Consider the following 13,144-nt stretch of genomic DNA (forward strand, 5'->3'; position numbering starts at 1 on the left):
CCCAAATTTCTATTGACTGTTATACACCTTGCCATTTATTTATTACCTAAAATCTATCCAAAGCATGACCTAACAAAAGGTTCTATAATGTACTGATAGTACTGAACTTTACCATATGAACAAGTCAAAAACTCCACTGGGCAACTTTTTTACATTTTGTAACTACCTAGATGATTAGAAAGGCCCAGTATTTACTTAATTTGTTTGAGCTTCAGCTTAATCTGTAAAATGGAAAGAATCCAACGTCAAACGAAGAGCCACTATTTACCATCTCCACTCACTATCTCAAACTCCCTAGAGTCATCTGATTGCTAAGAAGTTTATTGGTAAAAATATCAGAATATGGATTCTCCCCTCAAACACAAACGATTTTCTTTGTATCAGACCAAAGCTCAAGGAGGAGCTAATACTAAAGGGTCAACAATTTGAACAAAAATTCTTTTGTGACATTAAGTTCAGCTAAAGATGTTTTGCTTTTATTTCTCTGGATCATCCTTGTCTGGTTTTTAATCAAGGCAAGTTAATAAGTATACATAACTGGGCATCGATGTGGTGCTCCTCAGACATACCACACACAGAATGCTCCGTGGCCCGGTGCTGCCCTGGTATGGCCCACTTGCCCACCGTGAAACGGAACCGGGGTTTACCTGTCTGTATTTTCTGTAACAACGCTGAATGACAGCAGCAGCCACTTCCTGCTGTTCCCGCAAGGGCCGGCCCTTAAGGGTAAAGTGTAGGGAAAAATATCCATCAATGACCTCATATAAGAAATGTCAACTTTCCTAAAACTTACATAGAATTATTAGTCATTTAATTCAACTTTCTCAGAACTGAGACCTCAGGTTTCCCCAAGTACTTTGATAATTAACTATAAATATAAATTAGGAAAAAAAATTGAATGTGCAGAGTGAACCTCCAACTAGTCCTGCTTCTAAATCAAACCATAATTTTTGGTGTTAGGAGGCCTAAATATACTCATTTTTCATGTATTTAACAAATTAGGTATTGTACTATTTGTCCTTATAAACAGCCAGATCTCAAGCATCTTTCCTAAGATAATCCCAACTACTCTGCTTTTAACAGTTCGTAGGGGGGACGAAGACCCTTAGAGAAGCTGAAGGAGGCCGAGGACCCTCTCCCTATCAAATATGCACACAGAAGCTCTGCCGTATAATTTTAGGGATTCGAGGCTGCCTGAAGTCTATCCACAGCCTCCAGTTAGAAACCCCCACTAGAAACTGTAAATTCCTCATAGCAGAGGTGGTAACTTACTTTATATTAACTAAATAATAAATATCCATTATTGTTACCAACAATAAGTAAGAGGAGCTGGTGATAAGCATTATACTACAGGTCAATTTTATTTTACCAAAGTTTCTGAAAATTATACATTGTTTCCTATGACAGGACATGACAGAACACTTTCATAAAATAAAAATTCTCTAAACTCAGAGAAAAAGGAACCTGCATGTATCTTAGGTTGAGCGACCCTGACTTTCTCCCTCCTCCCTGACTTGAGAGCACATTGAGACTCGGCTCTATTTACCTTGTATTTCCGGAAAGCTGTCTGGACAAGCCTGGCAGCTTCATAGAGTTCTCTCTGTTCATGGTCAGATAGAGTTAGCTGAGCAAATTCATTCTCTACCTTCTCGCTGGTAGATGCACTCAGGAATTCAGACCAGTCTGCTGCTGAGGGAAGGCTAGGTTTCTCGAAAGCTACTTCGCCAACCGGAGAGCCTACAGGGCTCAAGCTGGTATTAGAAGAAGGGGTGAGAGGCTCGTTATATGCACTTCTGAAACAAGAGAAGAAACAGCAGTGAAAGATTATTAATGACTGATTTGCCCAATACATTACACAGCAATTAATAAGCTAAGATGGTATCCACCAGAAGCCACTGTGGACTATTACAAATATGCCTTCTTTCAGTCAGGTAAGTTGCTAAACATACTATTACTTTAACCATTCTTAATAGTAAGTCCATACTGTGTACATGGTATGAATTTAGTACTAGAATGAATGCTAAACCCACTATGCACACTGTCCTTTCCTCACGAAACTTCAATAGAACTGGGGGCAAAAAACCAGAACCATGATATGTGATCTGATATGCTCCGAAACAGGGAGGAAAATCATGGGCAAGGTGAGGACAAGAGCTGGGCCTTGCAGGTAGCAAAGGAACTTGTCCTTATGCTTTCATCATCTTCTGGAATAAGGCATCATGTCATACACATTAATCCAATACAAATAGCATCCTATGCCGAGAGTTATATCCAAGAACTTAGCCTAGGTAGTGACGCATGGAATTCTACCAACCTGATCTGGGCTGCATTTGGCAGATGATCGACATCAGCAAGGTAACTGGCCAGCCAGCTCATGGTACTGCCAACGGTGGCAGCATCTGTTCTTTCCAACGCCGAGGACTCCATGGGCACAAAATTCTCCTGCTTGATCCGGTCAGGTGTGGCTTCAATGATGTGTTCTGCCAATGTCATCATGTTCACCTGGAATCAGAACACTTAGGTTAGAAAGGAAGCTCTGAAGTGTTCTAGACACCCTTTCACTCTCCCACCTTGGAAAGAAAAAAAAAAAAGGGAGGGCAAGCCTGCATTCCAATCCAATGGACTCCATTACCATTTAAGGTTATTAAACAATTCATACGAATATGCCAAGATCCTGAGACCCGATTATCTTCAGGTCAGAGTTTGGCCCAAACATTTCCTCCAGTCTTGGAGAGCTTCTGGTTTGGGCCTTCTCTCTCACTCTCAGCTAGGTTTAGCAAATTAATGACATTATGGCTGGGTCATCTAGTGTATAATCTTAATGTGGTGACCATTACCAGTCTCTCCTTCCACATTGCTTGCTGAACCTCAGGAGTCAGATCAGGTGATCGAAGCCAATTATGATAATCCTCTTGATTCTCACCCTCCGGTGCACCCAGGAGAGGGCACGTACCCAGTTCTGGACAATGAGACTAAGCAGAAGTCTGGTGTGTTGGGGGGCGGTGGGGGTTGGGGGAGGGTTAGACAAATGCTTTAGCTTTCCTGATGAAAAGTCTTGCCATGCCAGGCATGCCCCCTCACCTCTTCTACCTGTCTTGACCACAGACAAGCTGCAGCAGCCACACTATAACCAAAAAGCAACAAGCATGAAGATGAAAGCCAAGAACAGAAAATTGACTTCATGTTCTGCGAGAAAAAAAATCCTTTCTTGGTTAAGTCACTACAGTTAGGTTTCTCATACTAGCATCCAAAATACATTCCTAACAGATACAATTAAGAATCCTCAAACTAGTCTGGATTTCATCAGAATCAGAGATATAGCCCAGTTTTTAAAAATAACCTCGCGTACCTCTTGAAAAAGGTAATTGAAATACAGTATTTGTGTGTTTGTGTGCATGAACCGAAATGTGAATTGAAAATGTTTTGAAAGGATCTATACAAAGGTGGCAAAATGTTTATGATGCAACATGAATGAACCTCAGAAGCATTCTGCTAAGTGAACAAAGCCTGACACAGAAGACGGTATAGTGTATGATTCCATTTATATGAAATGTCTAGAAAAAGCAAAACTATAGAGATGGGAAGCAGACCAGTGTTTGCACAGGGCTGGGCTGGGAGCAGGGACTGACTGCAAATGGGCACCAGGGAACTTTTTGGGGGGTGATAGAAGGGTTCCAAAATGGATTGTGGCAATGGCTACACAGCTGCATAAATTTATTGAAATTCATTACACTGAGTTTACTTAAAATGGCTGAATTTTATGGTAGGTAAATTATACCTCAATAAAACTGTACAATATTTCTCTTGGGTAATTTTCTAAATTTTCAACAAAGAACAAGAATTATTTTCATAGGAATAAAAAGGAAAAATCATATTGCACCTTTTCATTCCATGAAAGTATTCAAATATTTCATTAAAATCAGAGAGGGATTTCTGAAGTCTGAAGGTTAACTCTACAGTACTCCCCAAATCCCTCTCCATTTTATAACATATATCAATATAAGAATATCTTAATATCACAATAAAGGGAACACACTGGGATACCAAATAGCTGATTTTTATTGTGATAATGTTTACAGAAGGCGATGAAATTTAAAATGGCTTTTAAATCAAATGGTAAATATCCTAAGCAGGTCAACCTAAAATATCCTGTCAAATTTATTGTATTTCGGTCAGAGAAGATAGTTTTAAATGTCTAGCCTTGGGTTTTATTTAAATTCTCTTTGTGTTCCCTAGCATATGGGCAATTTTTATAATTTGTCTTGGCTATCTGAAAAGAATAATTTTATAATGTGTGTGTGTGTATTTACTACCTATATTAATCTCATATGTCATATAATTATATATCACATATATTAAAATATATATATAATCAAGATTTTTAATTGTATTATTCAAAATTTCTTTATTCTTATGTATTGTCTACTTGATATGACACAATCTGAAATAGGTGAGCCGTATTCTCCCACTATGATTATGATTCCACATTTTTTTGGTAAGGTGTTATATTCTGCCACTATGGTTATGCTTCCATGTTTCTTTGTAGCTAGTACTTTTTGCTTTAACATTTAGAAGTTATATTGTTTGGTGCATAATGGTTCATAACTGTAGCATCTTCTCGATAAATTATACTATTAACACTATTTGCCTTGAATTGTACTTTTTATCTTTTCTCTTCTTATATTCATATGTCTGATATACCTGTAATATCTTACCCATCACTTAATTTCATTCTTTCTGCTTCATTTCATTTTTGTTATTCTTTTAAAAGCAGTATAGCTATTTTTCTTTACACGTTTGACAATCTGTCTTTTGGTAAATTATCAGTTACCAAAATGTGAATGAATCACATATTCCTATGTTCCTAACATATATCTTAGGTTTTCTGTTTATTATTTTTGCTGTTGCTTTTTTCTTTTTTTCCATTCCTGAACTTTTTCGAAATGAACCAGTTTTTCTCTTTTTTTCCCTTCAGTGACTTAGAAATTATATAGCCCATTTTAATGCTCCCCATTAACTTGGAAATTTCTAACAAGCCTATTTCATTCACCTATATTTATCTATCAGTATTACAAATGGAACAATGTCTATGATCTTCTCTGAACCAGAGAGCTGCTTTAATACACTTTTACCTTCTTCATTTTCCTACCTCCCTGCTTTTGTAATTTAGAATTTTAGCTAAATTCTAATATAATATAAATATAACATAAATATAAATTTAAATTATTCCCCTTCTATTTAAAGGATCCCTTTTAACAGCTGCCTTATACATCCAGCCACAGTATTAATAATTATTTAGTCATATAAGTTTTACCAGTTTTATTGCTCATTCTTTGAACTGTTGCTTGCCATTTATTATTTCATTATTTTTAATTGTGCAAATAGTTTTCATTTTGTTAAAATACTTCCTTAGACTGCTGCTTTTTCATAGATATGTGCTCTTAACTTTGTAAAATATTACCCTCTCAAGCCTTAGTGAAAACATGGATTTTTTTTTGCTATTTTCCGTTTCCTGCATCCACTCTGTTGCAGTGAAGCTGGGAGTGTGACAAGCAGGGCGCTGGGATGCAATGAACACGAGCAGCTCGGCAGTCAGACCTCTCCTTGCCATAGCTGGCCAGGAGATGGGGACCCTCTCAGTCCCCTTCCCCCTCCTCTGGCCGGGGAGGAGAAGGCCGATTCTGGCAGGTCGGGAGACAGGAAATATTCTCCCTGTGGCACAGGGGAAAGGCTTCTTCCAAGCTGGAGGGTTTACTGGCCCACGTGAACTAGCGTGAACCATGCCCTCCCTCTCCCTGCATCACTTCCACAAGTGTGGGTGCCCGGTTGGATTCCTAGTATGGGTAGAGTTTTTCCTTTTACATTTGCTTTGGGTCATATCAATAGGAAGCTGGGAAGAGAGGGCATGTTCTTAGACTGCCCTTGTGGTCTGCCCCAATCTAGCAGATTTTAAACAGAATTTGCTTGCTTTATAGCCTAAGCTCCAGTTTACTTCAGTACATAGCCTCCTGATTTATTAAGTTTAATGCTCTAAAAGGATTCTGGATTTTCTAGATTGGCTATCAGGGCAGCCAACTGTCAGCTTTAGGATATATCACTGCACCTCCGAGAACCTAACACTGTATCTGCCCTCTACCATGACTAGATGATGGCTGTGCCAATCAGAGCCACTTAGCTAATTCAAATTATATCCCTAAGGCTTCCTGTGTCAGCACATGTCAGGGCCATGGCCCTATTATAATTAGTACTTAAAACAGGGACATCAGTCACCCTGGATGCAAGGAGGAAGCAGAAGACCAGCTGCAGGGTCACAAGTGAGCACAGAGGAGCTGGTGCAAAGAGGGAAGGCTCTGCTGAGACTTGGGTCCCTGGCATTTAGGCCCTCTTCACAATGCTTGAGGCAACGCATGAAAATGTGGTCCCAAGTGAAGAAGACACTCCGACACTCTTGTGCTTAGGGCCAGACCTCTAACCTTTCACCGGTGAGAAAATGGTACGACCTCTGGAGATGGACCATCAAGGTCAAGGGAGCCGTAAGGAGTGAGCGCTCACCTGTATATCATCCATGGGCGCTGTGCACTCTTCACTGTCTGCACTATCCTGGTAGGACCCCATCTCGGTATTCACCACCTCTCTGTTAGCCATCATCAGGACACTCATTGGTTCCCGTGGACGCACCTGTGCAGGTGCTGCCTCCTTCCCTACTCTGGTCCCCTTCGGATTTCCAGTCACCTGTACTGTAGACACACCAATGTAAAGATCTTTGGAATTCCACTTTACTACAGGCTGAGATGCAGAGGCTTGGAGTCCTGCAGTCTCTGGAGTGGGAGGGGAGGTTTCCCGGCTGTAGTCCCTCACTCCTTCACTGGGGCTGATTGTCTCGGGGACAGACTGCTTAGAACTAGGGCTCTGCTTCCTGATATTTGGCTGTTCCAGACTCAGTGCAGTGGAAAGCAGCTTCTCCTGCCTTGCCTGGAAGTACTCAGGGTTCAATTTATGCTTTTTGGGAGCCGGATAATCTTTGTGGCTCTCACTGCTGTAGTAATTAGAGGGTTCAGACCGAGGTCTTCTCAGCTCTGAAAAGTACAGTAGAAAGGATAGTCAGATCAGGTGATAAAATTAGGAATCCTAAAGAATTAACACTTTCTCTATGCTTGAGAGACACAAGGTGCAAAGCCGGAACTCAAGACAGCTTCCTAATATTTAAATATTCCCCAGAATCATATACTGTATTCAGAAAATCCTCCTCCAGAAAGTTTGTATTTCTTGCATGGACAGAGTTTTTTTTGTTGTTGTTGTTTTGTTTTTTGTTACTATTCATATTATTTGAGGGGTGGGTACTAGGCATTCTTGAAGCTAAAAGGAAAATCAGAAACAAACAAACAAAAAACCCAAAGCAAAAAAAAACCCACAAAACCCTTAAATGTATGTGAATATCCTAAGGACTTTTCTCAGGGCAGCTGCATGAGAGCAATGGGATACCCCTCAAGTTCTGAGATACAAGAATTCTGAATATTCACCTGGGTTGGTACTTGCAATAACTGTGACTCCTTTGGGTATTTCTGGAGAGTTGATGGCTTCGCTGGGCCACTGGGCCATCCAGCTGTCGGCACTAGGCTCTTCGCTGGGTGGGCAATGGATCCTGGGGTTCTGTCCCAGCTGTGCCTGCTCATCTCTCTGCAGGTGCTCCAGGCACTCGGCTAATTTCACATGACCCCTCGACCTGGCGATTCCCAAAGGCAGCCTTCCCAGAGAGTCAGGAATAGAGATGGCCCGACGGTCCCACTTATACAGCACAACAGCTGCTTCCAAGTGCCCCAGGGCACATGCCCACATCTAAAAGACAGCGAGACAAAGCAAGCTCTTCAGTAAGACGTTAGGAACACCTTCTACTTTTGCCATCGCTGCCAGCTGGCAAACTGGTCTTTGCTGGCACTTCTCAACGGGGTCATAAGAAACGTAGCTTTACAAAGCATCCTTGGTGAATGCCGTATGTCCTAAGGCACAACAGTGGGAACCGGGCCAAGCCCTCTTCCAAACTGGAAGGAGGGTTAGGGGAATAAAGGGGCCTTTTCCTTACCAGAGGAGTACAGGAGAAGTGGTCCACATTCAAAGGGTCGACTTCCAGTTCCAAATCAATGCTGTCTGCATGCTTTGTGCTGGAAGGGATAGCATCAGAAATTACTGTACAAATTATTCTGTGTGAAGAGGAACCCCCAAAATGTTATCAAGCCCCAGAAAGATAAAAGCAAACTGGGCAGCCAACATTCCTAGTGTGAAGAAAGAGTCCTGAATTTCCTGGTGTGGTCTGGGCTCCCTGTTTGCTCGTGGTCCAAAGGAAATTAAAAGCCCAACATTTAGTTGGTATCTAGCTCAGTACCTCTCAGGCAGAAGTTCATAAAAATCCCTGGGAACTGTCCTCAGAGCAAGCCCTTTGCTCCCAGGCTAGAAAGCCTGCTGAATGACCAGATTTCTTCCCAACAGTGGAAAAGCTCAAGGAAGCTGCATGCTGATCAGCGAGGGATACCATCAGTCGCTGGCACCGCAGCCTTACCGCCATTTGATGAGGGTCTGGATTAGCGTGGCATAGCCCTGGGCAGCGGCCAGGTGTAAGAGGGTCATTCCACGGAAGGTCTTTGAGTGGATCAAATGCTTGGACTTGGCCCAGCAGGCTCGGCTCATCATCTTCTCACACACGACGACCACGCGGCTCTCGAAGCAGCTCCCCAGGGCTCCGGCCCCAGAAGCACACTGCAGCGGAAAAGAAGACGTTAGGACCTGACGTTTCATCCCACAGGGAACCAAAGGCCCCTCCACCAAGCCAGCATTTTGATGTAGGGGAAATAAATGCTCTATGATTAGCAATTCCAAATGGAAAGTGCAAAAGGAAAACAAAGAAACATCACAAAACAGAGACTAGGATGTGCTTCGTTCCAGCTGCGGTAGTAGCACAAGGCAACGTCCCGTAACTCCAGGGACATCAGAGTCTATCTATCAAGCTGATTATGAACATCATGCCAATCCGTCTCAGGGAAAGAGTGTACTGCTAAAAAAATAGGAAAATAAAAAGTGCCTCTAGCCTCCCAGGTGAAGGTAAGTAGGAAACGGTGAGAGCCAAGTGGACCTGCTTTCCTAATATTTCCATTTGGAGATAAGAGGATCTTTGACTCCCTTGCTTCCTCTGAAGGGGAATGTAGTCATAGATATTGATTTTTTTCCCTAAAGGAACACATAAATGAATCCAATAACAATCCAGTTTGCTGTATAATATAAAAAGGACACTGGGGGAAAACACTGGCCATCTTGGAATTTAGTAACAATAAAGGCATATAGGAAAGAGAAACTCACTACTTTAGCCAACTGTAAAAGAAGAAAAATAAAATCAAAGGTTGATAACATGGACAGCTTCATTGAGGCTCTGTGATAGCAGTTTTATGTGTAACACTCCCCAATAAATGGTACTCCTACCCAATTCTCATTTCTGGTGTGTTTAAAAAATATTTTTTTCTAGTAATAAACCCTATAAAATTCAGTTACTACAGAAATATGTTGCTCCTCATTGCTCTTTATTTTTAAATCTGAAAAAAAAAATGCCTTTGAAAACAATGGGCAGATAATGGATGTCCTGTCATCCTCACCAGAGCTGCAAAAACATCTTGAAAGACCACAGCTGGCCTATCCCAACCTGCAGTCGACCGACCTTAACTCAGAAGGTCCAGCAGAACATGGTCTAACCTTCACTCAGAAGGCCCGGCAGAACATGGTCTAACCTTGACTCAGAAGGCCCGGCAGAACGTGGTCTAACCTTGACTCAGAAGGCCTGGCAGAACGTGGTCTAACCTTGACTCAGAAGGCCCAGCAGAATGTGGTCTAACCTTGACTCAGAAGGCCCAGCAGAATGTGGTCTAACCATGACTCAGAAGGCCCAGCAGAATGTAGTCTAACTTTGACTCAAAAGGCCCCGGAGAATGTGGTCTAACCTTGACTCAGAAGGCCGAGCAGAATGTGGTCTAACTTTGACTCAGAAGGCCCCGGAGAATGTGATCTATCCATAAAATGAGTATTGTTCAGCCATAAAATGAGTATTGTTCAGCCATAAAAAGAAAACCTGAAGATATGATGAGTGAAATAAGCCAGACGCAAAAGGACAAATACTTGAGGATCTCACTTAGATGAAATAAGCAGAATATGCAAATTCGTAAAGTCAGAAATAGTAAACAGGTTACCAGGGGTCGGGTGGAGGTTCAGGGATTAATGTGTAATTGGTTTGGAGCTTCTGTTTGGGGTAATAGAAAAGTTTTCGCTACGCATGATGGTGATGGAAGCCCAACTCCGTGAATGTAATTAACACGCCTGAATTGTATATTTGAAAAGTGATATAAAGGGAAACTTTACGTTGTATATATGTTGCCACACACACACAGACCCAAAATCACAGAACTGTTCAACAAAAAGAATGATTCCTCATGTAAATAGTGGGCTGAAGTTAATAGCGTCATCATAATAATATTGTTTCATCAATTGTAACAAAGATACCACACTAATTCAAAATGTTAACAGGGAAAACTGTGTGTGAGAAGGGGGTATGTGGGAACTCTGTACTGTCTGCATGATTTTTCTGTAAACCTACAACAGCTCTAATTTGTTAAAGAACATTTTAATAAAAGGCCCAGGCAGTGCCACTCTTCACATACCAAACAGACCATATTCACAAGTAAATGTCTATCACCAGAGAGCAAAGGGAATATTGTGTTATTGTTTGCACTAAACAAAAACAACCATGGTCTCTATCACATAAGGCAGACACAGACATTTATTGACATCAACTTGAATTGATGAAAGAGAATTCAATGGCAGTTAAAATGGGCTCAGATTGTAACACGCCAGCTGCCTAATGGCTGAGTCTTAATAATGACGTTATTTACCAATCCCTTTGTGCAACCTTTTTTGAGTGAAAGTAAAAGGATTTTATGGGATTCTCTTGTTCTAATCACAAGATACAGTTTAGTGATTACTTCTTTTATAAAACTTAGTAATATCAGTTGAAAAATAAGCCTGTTTAAGTTTTAATAATAATTTACTGTATGCCAAGTCTTTCTTTTTCTATTGATTTGAAGACGGGAGAAACAAGAAGAAATCTCAAGAAAAAAGAAGGTTAAAGGTTTTTAGATGTGGTCTATAATGCTTTGTTTACAACTATTATTATTATCGAAAATATTACTACCACTTGTTGTTTACAAGGCTCTTAAAATTCAAAACGGTCACTTAACAAAGTAATTGTTCAAAGAAAATGATCATTCCTCTTGAAGAGAAAAAGGGGGAATTAAGAAACACTACCAGTTCCTTTAACTTGATCTCTAGGGTCTTTTGAAAAATAAAGAGACTTTCTCCAAATGAAATTTATATAAAGTCCCCAAAACTAATGGGACTCCAAAATAAAATTTGGTAATTTCCCTGTACCTGGCAAAAATACATTCTCCATGGAATTTATGGGAAAACACAAATGAGAGATGATATAAGGTGTAATGTTTCCTACATTGAAAAATTACAGAAACAGTTTTTCTGGGTCCTTTTTATATTGATCTTCTAAAGTTTAAAAAGGTTATATATACGTAAAATAGGGATAAAACAGACAAAGTAGAAAGATGCTAGTCTAAATCTCAGATCTAGCAGCTCTGAGTCACCATTTGGCCTCTCTTTTTTAATCGTATGCCTTCAACTACCACTGCCAGGTAACACTAGTGATTTCTGAGATTAATTAAAACGGTTCAAGGATTAGCCACCATTAACAGAGGTAGGCAACTGAGAACCTGCAAGTTCCAAGGCTTCTTTCATATTAAATAGATTATAATATTAGAAATACAGGTAGCAAAGCCCTACCTGGGACTTTCTGCCTAAACCCAGGAATGACAGCAGCAGCAGGGAAGGGATGTGTGATCAAAAACCTCACCAATCAATCAAAACATTAAACAACAATGAAAAAAAATCATCGACACAGATTCATACCTGAGCTTGACTTCCTCCATTCCCACTCCCGTTGCCACCACCACTGCTGCCTCCTGCGCCCCCCTGTTTGTGCTGCTGGGACCCAGTCATCTCAGCCATCCTCCGTTCCATCTGCTCCAGCCGTTCTAGGATGGACATCCTGAACTGGTTGTCTAGGACAGAAGAGGGGTGAGAGTGAGGCTGTGTTCCCGAAGAAGAGCAGGTGACATGTGGCCCATCCAAGCGGGCAGGGAAGGGCTGTCCTTGACTTAACCCAATCACACGGCTCTGTCCAGGCCAGAGTTCACCGCATGTGGTGGGCCCATCACCTCACCAGAGACTGAGGCATCTGCGCTGCCCAAGTTCCCAGCTAAAGGAAGAGACAACCCTTTTTAAAAATCAAAGATCCTGGTTTCAGGCTTGGCACTCCATTTCTTTGTCAAATCCCCCAAAGGCAATCTTGATGAGCTCTGGTAGATGGGCTCCTAGAGTGATAAAATGAAATGACTGTAATCTAATTTAGATCAATGAAAGAAAGCAGGAAAGGAGGATTTTTTTAAACAGTATTATTTAATCAAATACTGAGTTTTCGCAAAAGCAAACAAACAAACAAAAAGAATGATTTTATTTCCTGATCTAGACGCTGGCTTTTATGAATTCATTTTAGGAATTGTATCCTTTACTGCCTGAGACCCTTACACATTTCTATTAACATGTAACTGAGTCTTTTCAGAGACAAATACAAATAAGTACTTCACCTCTTTAGAAGAAAAACATAAGGACATTATCGTGGGAGCCAGGAACTGTAACTTGAAGAGAAAAAGCTCGTGATTCTACACCACTAAGTTCATGATAGACATCTCCCACAGTCACACATTTGCACCACATGCACACATGTGCATGCAAGGCACACACGTATGTTGGAGCTAGGTTACACATATATGTAAATGAAAGGAGCTGAAGCCATTACTGAAGCCATTAACACCGATATTTATTCAAGAAACTTTACCGAGTGCAGTGCCAGATATTTAGCAGCAGACAAGACGGAAAAGGTCTCTTCCTGCTCTGGTACATTCAGATTGTAATAAGCGAAGAGCAGAAAGGTGTGATGACGAGTGTGGAGGTGGGAAGTAGAGTTTAGGTAAGTCAGGAAAAGGGA

The 13,144-nt window shown here is 41.0% G+C and overlaps 1 protein-coding gene across 7 annotated transcripts in view; it reads right to left on the minus strand.

Annotated features, from left to right (window-relative positions):
- The window catches only part of CAMTA1 (calmodulin binding transcription activator 1), a 955,716-nt gene that overhangs the window by 18,026 nt on the left and 924,546 nt on the right, over nucleotides 1–13,144 (minus strand). For 6 of the 7 annotated variants that reach the window (XM_037828625.1, XM_037828624.1, XM_037828623.1 and 3 more), the window contains 8 exons: nucleotides 12,007–12,158; nucleotides 8,555–8,751; nucleotides 8,081–8,159; nucleotides 7,521–7,836; nucleotides 6,553–7,076; nucleotides 2,315–2,502; nucleotides 1,547–1,793; nucleotides 648–719 (listed from right to left, as the gene is read on the minus strand). In XM_037828625.1, coding sequence (XP_037684553.1) covers nucleotides 648–719; nucleotides 1,547–1,793; nucleotides 2,315–2,502; nucleotides 6,553–7,076; nucleotides 7,521–7,836; nucleotides 8,081–8,159; nucleotides 8,555–8,751; nucleotides 12,007–12,158 — 1,775 coding nt within the window. The remainder of the gene's footprint in view (nucleotides 1–647; nucleotides 720–1,546; nucleotides 1,794–2,314; nucleotides 2,503–6,552; nucleotides 7,077–7,520; nucleotides 7,837–8,080; nucleotides 8,160–8,554; nucleotides 8,752–12,006; nucleotides 12,159–13,144) is intronic. The other variant, XM_037828627.1, reaches the window with a different exon arrangement.

The sequence above is a fragment of the Choloepus didactylus genome, chromosome 2, assembly GCF_015220235.1.
Source record: "Choloepus didactylus isolate mChoDid1 chromosome 2, mChoDid1.pri, whole genome shotgun sequence".
NCBI lineage: Eukaryota > Metazoa > Chordata > Mammalia > Pilosa > Megalonychidae > Choloepus > Choloepus didactylus.